General features: G+C 45.6%; 1 protein-coding gene across 1 annotated transcript; it reads left to right on the forward strand.

Annotated features, from left to right (window-relative positions):
* Positions 1-2,851: 2,851 nt before the first annotated feature.
* On the forward strand, positions 2,852-8,485 carry TLR4 (toll like receptor 4). The gene is given in 4 exon segments (XM_003211211.4): positions 2,852-3,118; positions 4,040-4,206; positions 5,195-7,416; positions 7,419-8,485. Coding segments are annotated over 4 exon segments (2,598 nt in total). The 5' UTR covers positions 2,852-2,944; the 3' UTR covers positions 7,454-8,485.
* Positions 8,486-19,466: the final 10,981 nt, after the last annotated feature.

The raw sequence follows: 19,466 nt of genomic DNA on the forward strand, positions 1-19,466 counted from the left end.
TGTAAAATGTAGGGCTCCTAAATGACCTGACATAGTCCATATGGAGTACCTGCCACAGATAGTGACTGCCTTGACACTGATTAATCACTTCCTTTAGTCGTATATTTGTCCCTGGTTACCTGACACAGTTCTTCCCTAATAGCTTTTGAATAGATCTGGGGTATTCATATGACCTTGGCTTTGGGGAATAGCCCATCTGATGACACACATTACCTACTTCAATGTAGGCTCAGCTGCTTTCGATCAAACTAAGTTGGACAGTAGTTTTTGGTTTTGTATCTTTCCTCTCTGTACACCCAGACCTGTCCTTTTTCTCAGTGGGAAAGACCTTAGCTACACTGGATCATGCTTTGTTTTGGGTGGCCCCATTTGCAGTTGGCTTGGTCTGTGCCACACAGCACGTACAGACCATCTCTGATCCCACCTTCACGTCCTTACCTGACACTTACAGGCACGCAGTCTGTACCACTGATGCCCCTTGCTTTGAGCCCAGCAGTTAAATCACCTGTAACTGGAATCAGTCACTGCTCAGACGGAGAGCGGACAATTTTTCTAAACCCCCAAACTAAAAGCAGATTTACTCTCAGTGTGAACGTAGTTCTTCAGAGGTACAAGATACAGAAGCAAAGGTAAGAGGTATTTCAGGCTGATCTTCCATCACACCCATTCCACGTGGGAAAGCATCACAAGCTGCAGGCACCCAAGCCTGCATGAGGACCCTTTCAGTGACACCCCTTCCCCAGCCTTGGCACAGGGCACATCTCAGTGCTGCCTTTACCCATGGCTGCCCGGGGCTGGCTGTGGGAGGCACTGACTCACTGTTTCCAGGAAGCAAGATATTCTCAGCAAGAGGATCTTATAGAGCCATTTTTGGATTTATTTTTTATTTTTCATTGTGATTTAGATAAATTGTTGTCAATTTGTTTTCTTCTCCCAGCAAATAACCAGTGAAATTCAACATTTTGGATTTGAGATGTTTCCTTTTGCTTTTTCTATCCACTCAGACAACCTTCCCGTTGCAGCCAGATGACTCAGTTGCTGTGCATAAGGAGGGACCATGCCTCAGCTGAACCTCAGTGACTCAGTAACTGTCTAACTGATGTAACGTGCAGTGTGTTTTGTTGGTCCAACTATGTTGTGGCCATCTTGTGCTGGGTTATATCTTCCTTCAGATGACAGAGATTGCGTATATGCCGTGTGCTGCTGCGTTACATGAATGATAATAATCAGGAGAACAGGGCTTACCCTGGCAAGTGTTTTTAGAAACACTGAGATTTTCCGTTAACACCTCCTTCCTAAGAGATCTTTGATGATCCTACCAGAAAATTGCCAGTGCAGTGAGTCGTGTTTTATTTTAGATGTTATTCTTGTCACTTTAAAGGATTCAAAATAATACTTTTGTTTCTTGTGAACTGAAAGAGGAAATTACAGAGGCATTATGCTTTCTACAGTCATTGCACATTGTATGCAAGCTGAAGAATGTGAAGTTAACTGGCACTGACTTTCTAAACTGGTGGCTGGGTTTGATTTGCTAGCTGGTGTGTTTTCTGCTTGTGCCCATTCCTTGCAATTTCTGTACAGTTTGCTCTTGAACCATTGATGGTATGCACTGTGAAGCTGTCCCCTGTGACAGAAGTGGCTCATTTCTTGCATGTCCTTCACATCGTGCTTTCCACTTGACCCCTAAGCGTGGCTGTTGGATGGATTTTGTGATGCTCCCAAACTCTCCAACATCTTCAGCGAGTCTCCATTGAAATGTTAATGTCTACAGCATACTTCAGGCTCATCTTGGCTTTAGATAAAAATTAAAAGTGGATTGCTTCATTCTGCATATTGAATACTAAAAGACACGCTCATTTGTCCTCTCTGCAGACTCATGATGCTCTGCCAATTTCCTTAATCCAGGCACAGAAGCAGTCAGCGATTGTTTCCATTCACTTCTGATTCCATTTGCAAAAGGAAATACCTGCAATCACAAGAGGCTTTTCAGAACAGGGATTTTGTTGAACTTGCCCAATTTCAACAAACTTTTTGCCTGCTGGCTTAAGGGGCTCTATCTGGCTGCATATCGGGGTGTCCCATTTAGCTCCCGTTGTGCTGCCATGTGTTTTTTATCATAGGGATCATCTGTTATTTTAGGATTTCCTCATCTCTCAGTGGCCCTCTGTTGACCTTGTCCTATGTCCATCTCCTCTCCCTGAGATTTTATAAGTGTTACTGCTCACCTGGTGTAGCAGCTTATATTATTTACTATCAATTTTCAGTTTCATGATTAGCCACCACTCCCTATTCTATCTACTTCTAGACTCATATCCTGCCCTCATTTCCCATTCTTGCCACTGTGTCAGTAATATCCCCCAACCCTACAGCTACGTTCTCAGTAACAACTCTCAGTTATCTACAGAAACACACGAGTAGATACAATAAAGCACTACCATTTATCAAGGTAAATGAAGGCAAGGAGCTTTGTTAGAAAGCTCACAGCTGAATTAAATTAATACTACAAACATTTCCTCCAGAAACAATAGCCATGTCTGTGCTTTGAGTTAAGGATGGCATTGAGTCAGCCCTCAACAAACTCAATTTTGTAGCAAGGCTTTGAATACAGAGCCCAGCCAGTCCTGGTCCAGGGTCAGTGCTGTGTGTTATGGCTGTGAAATCTGGCCTTCTGGAAGCAGGGCTCAGAGTTTCAGAGAAGTTTTCCTTTTTTCACTAATTTAGCCTGATCTAATCTGAGGCAATCAAGTGACATCACACTGGTGCACCATGCATTTCATTTAATTACTTCCTTTTTCTCCTTTTTTTTTTTTTTTTAATGCACAGCACTGCTAGAAGAGGAATTCAGTGCAAGCATGTCTAGAAACTGGGCAGCCACCGCTTTGACTTCCCTTCCTGCCCTGTGCAGCCCACAGTGACGTGCAGTGAGAAGCAGGCGTGGTGAAGCATGCAGTGCTTGGGGAGGGATCCTTTACTCCACATCCCTGAGTGCCACCCATGGTGCTTTCTCCCAGAGATGCCCAGCAGAGCGGCTCCCATTGCACAGACGCTCAGGGTGCTGCTGCGGCTGCTGCTCGTGCTGTCCCTGCTGGCAGGATGCATCCCCAGTCCCTGCCTGGAGGTATGTGATTTCCGAACCACTGCAAAATCCTTTCGCTTCTCCAATGCAACTTTCTCTTCTGCTTGAGGTTTTGCGCATCAAAACTGTCGTGTGTTAGTTTTCCTAGGAAAGCTCTTCTTTCTTCCAAGGCTGTTACCAAGGCGATTGAAATATTTGAAGTAAACACTGGTCTCAGAAGCACCTGAGAACCAGAACAAGCAGCTTTAACCATTCCTTATTGTTAGCTTATATTGCCATAAGGATGATAAGGTACTGGCACAGGTTGCACAGAGAGGTGGTGCTGCCCCATCCCTGCAGACAGCCAAGCTCAGGCTGTTGGGGCTCTGAGCACTGATGGAGCTGTGGGTGTCCCTGTGCACTGCAGGGAGTGGGACCTGATGGCCTTTAAGGGCCCCTTCCAACTCAAACTATTCTATGGTTCTATTCCCTTCAGGAAGAGATCCAAGCCCTGCATAAAACATCTGCAAATTATGCAATTTTTACCTGATTCACGCTGATTTCACCACTGCCCCAAGCCCCAAACAGGCACCAATCAGTTACAAACTTTACTTACTACTTTCAGAAATTTCTGTTCTCTTTGCCGGCTTGTCTGCAATGTCACCCAGCTGAGAGCTGGTCCTGGGCACAGCACACATCCCTGCGTGTTTGTTTCGCTCTCTCAGAGGTTGCTGCTGGGTCACCCTTAGCCCCAGGGAACACCATCCTGTTCAATCAACAATAAATGCAGTTCTCAATGGGGAGTAGGATTGGTCCTATTAGAAACAGGACAAGTGCTCGATATATGAGCTTATTTCCTGAAGTTCAGGGCAGCTCATTTAGAAATGAGCTATAAGATTCATTTAGAAACAAGCTACAAGGTTCTGCTTTCCTGTATAGCTGTATGATTTCCTGACATTTGGTGCTGACTGAGATATGCCACAGGTCATCCCCAGCAAAGCTTTCAGATGCACAGGACAGAACATTTCTGGAGTTCCTGCTGAAATCCCAAACACCACCCTAGACTTGGACCTCAGTTTCAACAATCTGCAATCGCTGAACTCAAATCATTTTTCATCAGTACCTGAACTGCAGCTTCTGGATCTTTCAAGGTAATTAGCCTTTTTATATGGTTATTGGTTTGTCTTCACCATCTGGGCCTCAGTAGTTCCTTATTTTGGAGTCTCGTGGCTCTTGCCTGTTTCCTGTTTCACTCTTGCCTCCATCCCTCTGTCTCTCTGCCCATGCCATGGCAATGACCTGCAGCTTTCAGTCCAGATACTGAGTGCACACTGCCCAGAGCTGAGCCTGTCAGTCTGATCTTGTTGAACGGGATGTGAGGTGGAGGAAGGAAGATGTTCCACTTCTCTCTAAATGAGAAAAATGTCAGACTTTTCACTGTTACAAAAACTCCAAAGTGGAACACGTTGGGTGGACTGTTTTTCTAATCACGAGTAAAATAAAAAATAAAAATGAAGGTGCATTAATTTTTTAAAAGATTGCTTTAAAATATCAACGTATCCTCTTTTCCTTTCTACTCACACATCTGGGGGAGGAGGCTGGGGAGGCCTATTAGCAGATTTGAACAGATATATAGTTTTCATTCGCTTGAGACAACGGTTCCTCTGGGTAAATTGTTTCACTCCATCCCATGAAAATTACAGCTCTGAAGTGACTGAGTGGCAGAGCAGGTTGGCTGTAAGGCTCATGAGTTCATTGCAGAATGGATTTGGGCCTCGAATTTTGGGTCTTCTGTCCTTCTGCCTGCATGAATTCTGACCTTTGCCATGGCTCCAGGTATCTTGCTTTGCAATTGAGCTTCAGATTTAGAGAGGGAGGAAGGGACAGGAGAGAAGTCTCCTGTTATTACATAATTCTTTTTGTTTTGTTAATGGTGCCCCTTTCTGGGAAATGAGTGTTCACCTGTAGTTTGAGGGGTTGGGTTCAGGGGTACTGGTCAGTGCTATAAAGCCAAACCAAACCTCAGAGTGATGCTGAGCCTGATAACATTGCATCCGTACTTAGTGCAGTAGTGTTAGTGAATGTGGGGTGAAAGGGACACTATTTCATCCACATTTATCCTCTTTTCCTGCTCAACAGGTGCCACATCCATACAATAGAAGATAACACTTTTGTGGATCTTCATAACCTTTCCACCTTAATTTTAACTGCCAATTCCCTCCAGCACCTGGGTCTGGCAGCTTTCTATGGCTTAACGTCGCTGAAAAAACTAGTATTGGTGGAAACCAACATATCTTCTCTGTCTGACCTACCCATCGGACACTTGAATACCCTGCAGGAGCTGAATCTGGGCCATAACAACATTGCTTCATTGAAGCTTCCTAAGTATTTTGCCAACCTAACCTCTCTCAGGCACCTGAGCTTTTCCTCCAATAATATTACATATATCTCCAAAGGGGACCTTGATGCTCTGAGGGAAACAAACAGGCTCAACCTCACACTGGTACTTTCTCTGAACAATATAAAGTACATCCAGTCAGGATCCTTTGCAAAGATTCACCTTGGTGAACTGGTTCTGAGATCCTCTTTTGAGAACTTCAGTGTGATGCACTCTTCTCTTCAGGGCCTGGCAGGTTTACAGGTCAACAGACTAATAGTTGGAGAATTCTCTAACATTCTGAAAATGAAAGCATTTCAGAACGGACTCTTGAGTGGACTGTGTCAGGTACAGATGCAGGAGTTTGTCTTAATGTGTTTCAGAGAGTTTGAGAATGACACAGACACTCTTTTTGACTGCATAAGCAATGTCTCCACTATTAGGTTGGTAGACCTTAATCTTGAAACATTGTCAGAGGTTCCTGTGTTTTCTCAAGTGAAACATCTGGAATGGAAGAAATGTAGGTTTCAGAAATTGCCTGCTGAGAAGCTCTCTCTTTTTAAGGAGTTGAGAGTCCTTCGTATTACCAAAAGCAAAGACCTAAATAGCTTCGAGCAAAATTTTGGGACTCTAACTTACCTGGAGGTCATAGATTTGAGTGAGAATCGTCTCTCCTTCCTTACCTGCTGTTCCCCTAAGTTTCCCAGGTCTCCAAATTTGAAACACTTGAACCTAAGCTTCAATTCTGACATCAGTTTGACTGGAGATTTTGCTAATCTGAGAAACCTGCTATACTTGGACCTTCAACACACAAAGCTAATTCATCATGGCACCTACCCTGTCTTTCTACTCCTTCAGAAACTCATTTACCTTGATATCTCCCACACCAAAACTCATGTTATATCCCATCATATCTTTCATGGCTTGAACTCCTTGCAAGTGCTCAAGATGGCAGGCAACTCCTTTGAGAACAATACGTTGACCAACCACTTTGAAAACGTAAGACGCCTCCGCATCTTGGATATTTCAAGTTGCAAATTAGTATGGGTGGTCCAGAGTACATTTAATGCTCTCTCTGAACTAAAAGAGCTAATCATCAGCAACAACAAGCTATTGACTTTTGATCCTGTAACCTACAAGCCACTCCAAGCCCTTACAGCCCTGGATTTCAGCAACAACCAGCTGACTTTCCTGTCGGACTCAGCCCTGGAAATCCTGCCTGACAGTCTGGTCTTGCTAGATATTTCTCATAACTTGTTTGAATGCTCCTGCATACACTTGAACTTCCTGAAATGGGTCAAGGAAAAGCAGGGTCTACTGCAGAACAAGCATTCGATGATATGCCACACACCTGCCTACATGAAGAATGTGAGCCTGTTAGACTTTGATATGTCCTCTTGCCATCCCAACCCAACCACAGTAGCATGCTCAGTGACTGTGTTGCTTGCTGCAGGAGTATTTCTATTCTTCATTTATAAGTACTACTTTCAGCTATACTACTCAGTGGTGCTGCTCAGTGGGTGTAAACACTCTGCAGAAAGGGGAGATACCTATGACGCCTTTGTTATCCATTCCAGCAAAGACCAAGAATGGGTGATGAAAGAGCTGGTGGGACCCTTAGAAGAAGGAAAACCTCCCTTCCAGCTTTGTCTTTACTACAGGGATTTTTTACCAGGGGTACCCATTGTCACTAATATAATCCAAGAAGGTTTTCTGAGTAGCAGAAATGTCATTGCAGTCATCTCAGCTGACTTTCTGGAAAGCAAGTGGTGTAGCTTTGAGTTTGACATTGCTCAGTCCTGGCAGCTTGTTGAAGGGAAGGCTGGAATCATCATGATCGTACTAGGGGAAGTGGATAAGACCTTGCTGAGGCAGAGGCTGGGACTGTCCCGATATCTGAGGAGGAACACTTATCTGGAGTGGAAAGACAAGGAAATAAGCAAGCATATCTTCTGGAGGGAGCTGACATCAGTCCTGCTAGAAGGAAAAAATGGAATCACGAGGAGATAAAACTCATGTAAAGAGAAAGAAACATCATTTCTGTCCCGTCTCCCACCCTGGCCTTGGCTGATGTTTGATGCTCAGAAGCTGGTTCTTCTGTGGCTGTTCAGAGTTGGACAAAGTGAAGAGAGGCAATATAAAAGCACTACAGAAACACCTACTTTGATGATTGCCCTTCCTCCAGGCAGCTATCAAGACTAGGAGTGACAACAGCTCGAAAAACTGCAGGTGCCTGAGCTCTGTGGTTGTCTGTAGCAGTCAGCTGAAGCTGGTCCAGCAATCCATGCAGGGATGAGTGAATAGATTCGAGAATGGATGGGCTGTTCTTACCTCTGAAACTCAGCTTGTGCCCAGGGGCTGTTTGCTTAGGGGGATTTCAGTCTGCCACTTTGAGTGGGCCCTGGGATTTCCAGAGGACAGTGAAGGTACAGAACTATTGCTTCTAAACTCTAAACACGATAGGAAAAGAAACAAGATTGAGGCCTTTAGGTCTGGGTTAGCAAAACTAAAAGTAGCACATCACTACCATGACTAAAAGGACGGAAAGTTTAATGCCATTGAATCACAGTTCAGAGCAATTTATTGATGTGTTGGATATTGAATACTGTTGGAGTATTGCTCTCTATTTACAGAAGGCTTTGGTTGGGATTAATCACTGAATTAGTCTAGTCTTAAACTTGCAAATCCCTCTATAATCGATGCCGTTCTACAGAGGTAAAACAGAAGCAATTGAGTGGTGAATCAGACTTGATATTTTCTCAGAAGAAAGGGCCTGATTCACCTCACTTTTCTAAGCACCAGATAGCAACATCTCTGTGCAAGCCAGCGATAGGTAAGATTGACTTCAGACATTATTTGCAAAAGAGGGAAAGCTAATTTCACAGCTTGTGCTGGAAAAAGCTGCACCACAGTCCCCTCTCTGTGTGTTCTGTCAGTAGTGTAGTGGAAAAACACTAACAAAAACCTCACAGCCCTCTCTAAGGTCTTCTGTGACCCACGAGACAAAGTTTTAATAAAACCAAGCTGGATAATGCATTTGCTTGCCTGGACAGTTTGTTTTGCACCTGCTGAGGATTGCTGCAGTCAGTTCCAAAGTGCAATGCTCCTCACCTCTGCCTTTACCAATGTGCTCTGAGCTCTGCACCTCACAGCACCCCCAGGCCCTCACCCAGGACAGGGGATGGGGATGGGCTATGGGAGGTAGAGCTGGGACACAGGCCCAGCTCTAGGTTCCTTGCGTCAAGAGTTATGGAGGAAAAGCAAATATTAGCCTGGATATCATTAGTTACCTCAGAAAAAGAATGAAGTAAAATGAAATGGGGTGAGAGTTACCACTCCTGAGTTGAGCACTTCTCCATCCTTCTTTGTGTCTCTTCTGCAAACAGTTCAGTGCATACGTATTTCTGGCACGGAGTACAGCATCCTACGATTCTTGATTGTAATTGTAATAATGGGCTTCAGAAACCCTGCAAGTGGTTCTGAGCATCACAATAAGGGTTTAGGCCAGTATTGTTTAACAAGGAATGGTTTGTTGAATATCAAAACAACTTTAGGAGGAGAGCAGGGGTGATGCAGAGAGGAGGCTCCCATCTGTACAAAGTAAGCAGAAGGCAGTCACATAGTATCCTCGTCCTCTTGAAATACACTTGGGGTCTCCACAGCAGAGGCAGATTGGTGAATTGCCCTGGGCTTTTTTGCTGCCCAAGAGAAAGAACAAAAGCCAACATGGCTTTAGGAAAGAGTGAGAGGGGAGAGATTGCGAGGCAGAGACTGGAGCAGAGACCCTTATTCAGAAAACAAGGGAAACAGGTGAGGCTTATCCTCTGTGAGCTCAGTCAACATCATACCTGTTTCCCTTGATACATTTAGATATTTCCCTTGGCCTCAATAATAGTCAGTGCTTAAAAGACACAAGATGATTTATTTTATTGCCAAATCTTCAGCATCAGAAGCAGGATATACTTTCCTGCAAGGCATGATGCTCAGCAGAACAGCATGGCAGAAGACAAGAACAGCCCATGTTGGGGTGCAGTGCCAAGCTGCTGTGTGCTGTGGGTGTCCACCCGTGCACCGCAGGCTCTGCTGGGTGAGATGCTCCCAGCTCTCCTCTCTTCCCAACCCAACCTGCCACCAAAAAGTACTCCATGGTTTATGAGCTGAGGAGAGAAAGGCTGAGAATAGTTGTATTTTCACTATTTACCTGGCAGAGAAAGAGTAGATTTGGCTTTCCTAGAATCATTAAGATTGGAAATGACCTCTAAGTTCCCCAAGTCCAACCTCAGCCCACCCCACCATGTCCATTGACCACATCCACCACTCCCTGGGCACCCTGTGCCAATGCATTACCACTGTTCTGAGATGTGTTTCCTAATACCCAACCTGAACCTCCCCTGGCACAATTTAAGGCCATCACCTCTTGTGCTATCACTGTTACCTGGGAAAAAAGCCAACCCCTCCTTCCCAGAACAATTTTCTTTCCCCAATAAAATAAATTCTCCTCTCAAATCAAAACAGTACTGGGTCAAAGGGAAAATATTGTGGCTCACACACACATACACTTGCCCTTGTTATTGGAAGCAAATCTCCAAAGGAAAACTGAACATTCTCATGTCTTCAGATGTATTGCTGTCGTGGAAATGCTGTCCTAGCTTGAAGCAGTGATTGAGCACCTGGGAAGGCAGGGCCAACCCAAGGGAGCTCAGGTGCACAACCAGAAGGGTTGGAGCCAGGATCCACCCCTTCCCAGACCTCATTTAGGTGTTGGCAGTGGAGACAGTAGAATTCTGCTGGAGATCCCTGTGTACCTAAGGCCTTCCAAAGGTTAGTAGCTTTTTTTCCTTTATTTCTGTGCCCATGGCTGTTGCTTTTGAGCAAGTCCTTGCTTGCTGCAGTCTAGCACCTTGCTGCTCTGCTGTCATTGCAGTGCTTTCCATTGTGTTATAGTTCACTTGGGTTTTTGTTGCTTGGGTTTTGTGGACAGCAGGTAGCTTTGCTATTACTATTTACTCATGTGGGTGAATGTGTGAACAGATCTGTATTCATCTCTCATGTAAGGAGCCAAGCATGTTCCAATTATTAAAGCAACTGTGGCCTAGGTCATAAAAACAGATGGAGATGAAGCTCCAAAGGGCTGCTGCAGCCAAGATAATTTCATCTAATCTGTAACAGGGATGTGCTCTGGTTTCACTACGTGCTTAATCTGACACATGCCAAGCACCAGAATAGATGTAGCTCTCGTTTTACTTGCATTGCAGAGATCAGTGTCTCCGAGGAAGGCCACCATGCCAGCATCATCATGAATATGTAGTTTGCAATGAGGGCTCTGAACAGAGCAAGCCCTCGTTAACACAGTTGTATTTGTGGTCTCTATGCTGCAGCACAGGCATTCTCTAAGAAGGGAAAAGGGCCACTGGTGTTTCTGCTGCCTGGATCTGGGTGGCTGTGGGAGCAGCACTGCATGAGGACTCCCTCAGCCTCCCCAGATATCAGCACAGACTTCTGATGTCAGAAGTAATGATGCAACGAGGAAAAGCAGCTGCTCTCTCTGAGCTGAATGATGTTTGACAGGAACAGGTTGAAACTTTCCAAGAGGAGTGTTTGTCCTTTGGGAGATGCTATTTTGTAGGTGGTTTATGTAATTTAATGAGGTAGGGCAGAGAATCTACAGAACTGAAATAGCCATAGTGGGGTTTCTGGCTCTGCATTGCATGGAGGTGTCATCTTGGAGTAGATACTTCCCATGGAAACAACAGTTTTAAATATGTTCTAGAGAGAATGGAAAAAAAAGGTTGATGTTTCTCCACAACATCACTCTTTCAGTCTCAGGCTGATGTTTTTCACCAGAGCTTTTCATTTTGAGATTTCTTTCAGTTAATATAACCTGCCCAGCCTTTCATAACAAAAGCAAGAAATACAAATGCTTCCACCTATGCAAATTAAAGAGCACCTATTTGCTTTTGTAGAAAGACTTGTGGGTTTTTTTTTTTGTTTGTTTGTTTTTTTCCTGTTTTGTGCCATGCTGGGAGCCTTTAACCAAACAGAAATCCCATTTCCATGACGGAGCTCACCCCAACTCTTTGAATGTTAAACCATCGCCTGGCTGCACCACATGGGTGGGGGGGGGCTGTGAAAAAGCACTGACAGATCCACAGAGTGAATTTCACTCAGTGCCTTTTGCAAAATATCTCAGGTAAGTGATGTCAATACATGCTCATTGCCTGAGCCTGGGAGGGATGGAGCAGGGTGGCAGAAAAGCAATTCCTTCTCCAGTTGTCTGAGCTCATGTTGGGAATTGTGACAAATGACAGCTAATCATGGTTTGAAAAAGAGCCCATCTACCTCTGGTACTGACCCTCAGCTCCAAGGCTGCACAGAGGGTGAAGCCAATGTTACATCAGCCAATGTTATCAGCCAGCCTTGGTCTCCCCGTGCAGAGACAGAAACATTGCAGTAATCAGGGATGTCTCTTAAAAGCTGTGAAAATCATGGAAAAGGAATGGAAGGGATAGGAAAGGGAATCGTGCAGCATCCCAAGGAATGTGGCCGTAGCTCAGTGCTGGAGGTGGTTTGGTCCCAGGGCTTCCAGTACTGATAAGGCAGGTGGGGAACATGTTTTAGCAGCATGCTGGACTTGATGATCACCAGAGGTCCCTTCCAACACCTCTGATTGTGTATATAAAGCACCTGGAAGGCAGAAGTTTTGTGATGAGTCTGTTTTAAGTGCTTTCTTCATGAGTAATAGCAGAAGGAAATGATTTGAAATCAGTATCTTTGAGAAGATGGGTTTAAACCAAGGTTGGAAAAGTCATCCTGAGCCATCCTGCATGAAAATGGGGTTGGACTGTTCCTCTCCATATTTGCCCTGTACAGTTGGTTCCCAGGGGGGCCAGCATGCACCTCCTGCACTAATCCTGTTCCCACCAGCTGGAGAAGAAGAATATATTCACCACATATTTTAAAGTAGCTGGAACTCTGGCCTTGAAGTCCAGAAGTAATATATGTACCTTCATGTGTTCATTAGGGGAACCTTAAACCTGTCCTGCAGTGCTCCCCTGTTTTGCAGTGCTCTCTACAACTTCAGTCTGCAAGAGATTTGAGTTTAGTTAAGACTTTAGCAGTTACCATCACTGGATGTGATTTCAGACAAGCATGACCTGCTCCCTTAACCAGTTTTCTTGCACTGCTTCCCCCTTAAACCTTTATTTTTAGCAAATGAGACATGAACCTGAAAGTGTCTGCACATACCAGCTGCCCAAATCGCATCTGCAGGCACCTCTAGATTTAGCAATGATATTAATATGGCAAGAGATCTAATTGCAGCCTCTGCTCCCAGAGAGCAAAGCCAAGATAGGCTTTTCTCCAGATCTGCTCTCCAACCTTTATCCTTTCTTGTCCCATTCTCTCATCCTTTCCCTCTCCTCTATGTGACTGACACATCCCAAAACACGTGGAAGAAGGAAGGCTGGAAAAAGGGTGTCCTTTTCTAATGTCTTTTAAACAGTCTTTAAATCCTTTGGAGTGCCCAGGCAGGAGGATGAGCAGTAATTCCCCTACTGTCATTTCCTCTGCCAGCTCATTGCTTGGAGGTCCCATTGCTCACTGCTGGAGCAAGCAACCCTACTGACCCCTGCCTTGCTTCCTCTGCTCGTTGGGCTCAAGTGTTCATTACTGCATGTTGGGATGGACTGAAGCATGGAGGGCTGGGTGTAGAGTCTTCTACAGCTCTCTCACTGTGCCAACAGGTGTATGCCTGAAGCCAGACCCTTCCAACCACTTTCCTACCTCTGGTTCTCCTGACAAACACCCTTCCTTGCAGCTGCCTCTTGGCTGTGTTCCCCTGCTCCATGCTTTTCCCCATCCCTCTGGGTTGGTGCCCTCCTGGGGCTCTGGGATATGGAAGGATGAGATGCTGGGATGGAGCTGTAGCCACACCTGGGGAGCTGATTGCCCTCCGTGATAGCTGCTTCTCATGGAAAAAGGGAATGTTTTATAAAAAGCCTCATGAAAGCAAAACAGATCAAGATTTTGGTGTGAGGAGACAGCGAACGAGATAGGAGCATCCTCTTAGATTTGCCTGCCGGAGGTTATTTACCTTCAGGAAACTGCTGAATAAAAGATACAAGAATATAGCAGAAAGTAGTATTATTTGCTCCTTTCAAAGCATGACGGGAGGCAGGAAAGCATTACAAGGGGTATCTTTGAGCCTCGCCAGCCTGGTTTGTCAGGGCCGAGTTTTCACAGAGCTCTCTGGGTGACCCAGTTTCCAAGGCACACTCACATTCACACGCGTACATTGTGAGCCACAATCCACAACTTTAATAACTGTGTGACATACAAAGGAGATTTTGATGCAAAGTGGAGCTGACAGAGAAGTGGAAGGAAGTATCTACTTTTCTGCTTTATTTTTCTGTATCCAGTGCCACGCCAGGGTTGCAGTCAAGGTGGTTTCAACCTTCAGCAGGGTTGATGTTATTGTGGGTTCTGCTTTTAATGACATTTAACAAGAAGTGGTAGCTCAGGGAGGGGGGAAACAAGGGCTTTCTTTTATTTTCAGTAAGAATTTACTAGGGCTGTCAGGATTAAATGCATGAAGTGAATGCATATGGGGCTGCAAAAGGGGCTTAATAGCTTCGCTGCTGGTAACCACAGAACAGCTCTGAGACAGGATTTGCCAGCCCTGTCATGCATCTGATTAAACATCTGTGTATGTGGAGGTGTGGATCTAAGAGTAGGTCACAGTTCTGTGGTCACACTGCTGTGACTTTGCTGTTGTCTGTGGTTTGCTGGCTGTGGGTAAAGTGTGGGTGACGTGAGATGGAGGGCAGCAGTAAACTGTGTGTGCTGTGATGAGGCTGTGGCTGCCTCACTCCATGTGATGAATATTATTTATTCTCCCATGATTTTGGTCTACAGGGTCCTGCAGGCACAGATGCACATGGGCAGGTTTGCCAGGGCAAGTGCTGATTGGGGGGGATGCTCCAGGTTGGATACCCAGCTGGATGAGCATGGATCCTAAATGCTCCCATCCTTCTCTAGGTGAGGCCTGAGATACACACATCATTCCCTGTTTGATCAGAGAATCATAGAATTGTCTGCATTGGATGGGACCCCTAAAGGCCATCTGGTCCCACTTCCTGCAGTGAACAGGGATGCTCAGAGTCCCAACAGCCTGACCTTGGCTGTCTGCGAGGTTGGGACATCCACCACCTCTTGAGCAACCTGTGCCAGTGCCTCTCTACCCAGGTGACTCCAGGCTGCAGGATCAGTGCAAGCATGTTCTAATCCAAGCTGGTTCCCACGTGTCATCTTCTATGTCCTTAAAGCAAAGCAAAAAGCCGAGTTGCTTTAATAATGCTGGAAAAGGCTAAAAATGAAACATCCTCATAAAGTCTGGGGCATAGAAAATGTCTGTACATCAGAGAGGAAGGAACAACAGGCAGAGCAGCCAACGGGGGTGGATGCTGTGCCAGAAGTACATCCCTTCTCACAACTCCCCCAGGGTTTGTGGCAGGTACAGTCTGTGGAGTGGGGTTTTTGGCTTGGACCTCTATTGGGAAATGTTCTTCAACCATGAATCACAGAATCATACAATGGTTTGGGTTGAGAAGCACCTTAAAGATCATGTAGTTTCAGCCCCCCTGTTCTGGGCAGGGTTGCCAACCACTAGACCAGGATACTCAGAGCCACGTTCAGCCTGGCCTTGAATGCTTAGGCTATGCCGTATACACCTTGCGTGGCCAAACTCAAACTTCTGAAAGCACAGCAATGGAGAAATAGGGAAGGCAGAGTTACCACAGCCCAAGTTGTACGAGCAGGCAGTGAGCATAGCTCAGCAGAGACAGTGCCAGATAAAGAGGAAAACAAAAGGAGAAGATGCCATTGTCTGTGCTGTGCACTGGTGATGCAATTCCCACTTGCACTGCACTCAGCAGATGGCGGACGCGTTGGCTGGATCAGGTTGAGAGACCTTGTCAGAATTCCCCCATTTGTCTCGTGGCGCCCTGACTGCTCTGCCGAGGGGATGCAGATGCTGAGCTCTCCTCCTCCCAGGGGCTGTTGGCTCTGCAGCGAAGGGACCTGGCAGGAGCTGCGTTCAGCTGCTGGCATGGCAGTGATGGAGCCAGCAAGAGGAGCCAAGAAGGGTGCACACCTCCAGCAAGCTGGTGGCAACTGCATGTGCAGAGAAACGTGCTGATTATGACTAATGTGGGGGAAAAAACCTTTTGTTCTACAGCGTGGGGGATTTTTAGCAGACTTGGGTGGGGCTGTGGTGTCAGAACAGGGGAAGCTGCGTGCATCATTGCTGCTCTTTGCATCCGATACCCAAACACAGCATGGGGAAATGACAGCAATATGTGCTCCCCTGACACCCAGAGAACATAGCGATATTGCTGTGAAAATGAGGCTCAACTCTGAACCCTTCCCTCTGCGAGGGAGCTATGATTAGAATCTCATCTCGCTCCGTATTGCGCAGCACCTGCAGAGGAAAATCCCACCCAGCGGCACGGAACTATTTTTAAAGGCCTGTTTCTGTTGGGCTGGGAGATAGAGCTGGTGAGAACCCTGCTGGTGCCACGGATTGCTTTCAAACCCCATGTAGGAATGGAGCTAGACTTGGGGAATGTGGCTTAAAAAGGAAGCGTCGCGATTGCTTTGCCAAGGCTGAATCTCGTGCCAGCTCTCTGCCTGCAGAGCTGAATTTCAACAACTTGTGTGTCTTTTTTTTGGGTTCGCTGTGCTAAAGTCAGTGAGATGCCTCCAGCTGTAGGAAACTCATGTGCAGAGAAAAGAAGGATGCCACAGCAAGCAGGCACAGAAGGCAGCGAGGCTCGAAGAGCTGTGCCCTGGGGATGTGAGATGTGGTGATCTTGAATTTGGGACATTTTGTAGGTGAATGAAGTCTATCACCAAGCCTTGGCAGCACCTGGCAATGGAGAGAAGACATGTACGTGTAGTCAGATTCAAAGCTCTGCTTTCCTTTTGATATGCTGCTCATGGACAGGGCTTTATGCTGTTCAAACATAATTCTCTCCTCTTCTGAATGCAACTAGAGAAGTGCATTACATTTGTCTTAATAAAGCAGGTTGTCTTGCAAGCAGTGGGATAGGAAGCCTGGCTTCCTATGGGGGCTCCCATGTGTGACCATTGGTGTCAGCTAGAGTGGCTAAGCCCATATCACAGCCTGGGAGTGGGGTGGGAAGTAGAACGATAACAGGAAGAAGTGTCAATTTGGGTATATCTTTCCTTATAAAGTCTGTTAGAACTTCATTCCTTTGAGACCTGTATTCTTCTGCCAGCCCTGACTGCAGACCAGCAGGTTTAGAAAGCTGATATGCAATGCCTGTGGGCCAGCTGGTCCAATCACATGAGCCTTGATCCCCTGGGAAATGGGAAAAACAAACAAAAAAAAAAAAACAGAGCTGACCTGGAATCTCTGCAAATTATTTGCCTTTATATCCCACAGCCTTTGACTCACATACCTGTGCTTTTCATGGCTGGCATTTGTTAGCAGGGCTCTGTAGCCATGATGGAGATTAGCATAGAACAGGTCTCACTTAGAATATTCCATTGACCATGCAGTTTTCAGATTGAACATGCAGCAGTAAATAGATGTACCCAGCTACAAAACCACTTCCCATTTTGTATAATACAGGCCAACAGAGATTTGAAAAATGTTCCATTTCTGTATAGAAAGACTATTTTTAAAATTGAACAGTAAGTTAGTCCTCTATTGACTTTCAATTTCCATCCTCTTACATTTCCATAGCAACTCTGGCCATTTATGCATTTATCTTTGTATTTAACTTTCCTCTGTCATAGCGTTTCAAGAGGACTCAAGTGCTGTGAAAGGGTTAATCGGCCTCTGGAAATATCTCCCCTTTGTTAAGAATTACTTGGGGAAAAAAAAAAATGTATATTTTAGGCTAAATTGCCAAGTTTGTGGTTTAATGAAAACCGTCTCTGGAATATTTGCCCTGAAGAATCCTTCAGGGTGATAACATGAACAAGTCACAACCTCTCACTCTGCCTTCTATTATTACCATGTTCAAAGTTTTCATATGTTATCTGGACTCGCTGTGATAGCTGTGACAGTCCAATTGCTGGCTATTGGTTGGGCTTCCACTTTTTTTTTTTCTTGTTTTAAAAATTTGCATGTGTATCTGGGGACAGTGGGAAACCAATTGCATTTTATAGCTTCTTGTGCTTCAGGGCTTGGAGGCGGAGATGTAGAGCTCAATGTGTGCGTGGTGCAGGGTTAGAGTTCCCCTCAAGTAGCTGGAGGGTGTGTGGTGGGAGGTCATGCTACCTACTTTAGGTAGATGCAGTAAGCCCAAGTGGATGCCATGGGCAAAGTGCATTGGTCATGCTGTTGACAGCAGAGAGCCCCAGATGTTCTTGGCTGAGCTTCTTGGAGACCAGCTTGGTCATGAAACCTTGGTAATGTCTGCATGGGGCACTGCAGCAGAAATCCTCTTCAAAGCCCCCACAAGTGCTATTTCCTCTCTATAGGTTTAATGGTTGGAATCTCTGGTGGGGGTTTCATCTTGGCAACCTCTCGACTTTCAGTTTTCATTGTCAATGCTACTTGGTCTCTAATGTCTTCCCATCCCCTCTCTTTGGTAATTAATGTCTTCCCACTCTTCCTCCATCCACAAGGACAGTTGAGTAATCTCACCACTCAAAAGGGGAAGGGTGTCCCTGTCCTCAGGAAAACAGTAGGTGACTCAACTGTGGCACGTAGAAATACGGGATATGTTTCCTCAGATCCTGGTGACCCATCCAAGTGAAGTACAAGGGAGAACATGCTGTTTTGAGAGCCCCTCTCCCTGTGTCTGGGTTCACCTTGGATTCTGAAATCCCACAGCCACTCTGCATCACAGACTTACCTAACTGACCAAGGTGCTGAACTGCCAAAGGCATTTTTAAATTTTTATTTTAATGGGCCTGGGAGTCTAAATCTCATTGACTTTCAAATCGACTGTGCAGATCAATGCACAATGCCCTGACAAGGCAAGATGGTTTCCAACAAAATGTCCTCTTGCACATCAGCCAGCCCTCTTCAATGCTGCTCCAGCACTGTGGAATTCAGCTGTAATCTCCTCCAATCCTGGAATTTGTGATGAGTCCTCGAGCCAGACCTTCAAGTTACTTTGTGAAGAGATATAAGTAAGCATCTGATGGAACTGAAGCCTGACTCCCATTGAAATCTGGTGCCTAACCTGCTTAGATGCATCTGGAAACCGTATTAAAGAACTACCTTGCACCTCTAAGCACCTAAATGCATTTGGAAATGCTTTCTTAGGTAACTCAGGGATGGAAGGCCAAAACATTTCCAGAGGACTTGTACTCCTGTCTCCCCTGCAGTTCCCTCAAGAAATCTCCTTCTGTGTTGTGTTGGTGTCCCACATAACCTTCCTCTTTCATTCCATCTCGTGTTGTTCATCAGTGAAGGACTCTAAATAATTCCTCCCCCTTCCTTACTGTTGACACTTTTCTGAGTATTTGCAGGCCGTTATTAAATCACCTCTTTACTCATCCTTTATCTGAGCTGTACATAATTAGTTCCTTTAATCTTTCCTCATAGGTCAATCCTTCTAAACCCTTAATCATCTTTATCTCTTTTTCCTGGAGACCCTCCAATTTGCTGACACTTTTTTTTTCCGTTTTATTTTGCATGGAGCAGCACAACACGTGCCACAAACCCTGGGTGCTTTCTGTAGGCTGCTCCCTGGGGCATTGCCCCTACTTGGCATCAGCACTGATGGCACTGGATGGGGAGGGTGAGAAGCAGCACTTCAACTCATGCAGGCCACAGCACCAGGCTGTTTCCCAGCTTTCAGTCATATATCCTTGTGGCTTCCCCCCTGGGGAGCTCCATCCTTCTTGCTATGAAGGATATTGCTGGCTCGCTTCCCAAGCACAGAAACACAGTGCCAACTCCTGTCCAGCTCAGCAATGCAGGACTTTGGCATGTGCAGCCTAGAATAGCATGGCCTGCTTTGCTTTGCTCATAATAATGCTATTTCTGCTTTT

This window comes from Meleagris gallopavo, chromosome 19 (genome assembly GCF_000146605.3).
Source record: "Meleagris gallopavo isolate NT-WF06-2002-E0010 breed Aviagen turkey brand Nicholas breeding stock chromosome 19, Turkey_5.1, whole genome shotgun sequence".
Lineage (NCBI taxonomy): Eukaryota > Metazoa > Chordata > Aves > Galliformes > Phasianidae > Meleagris > Meleagris gallopavo.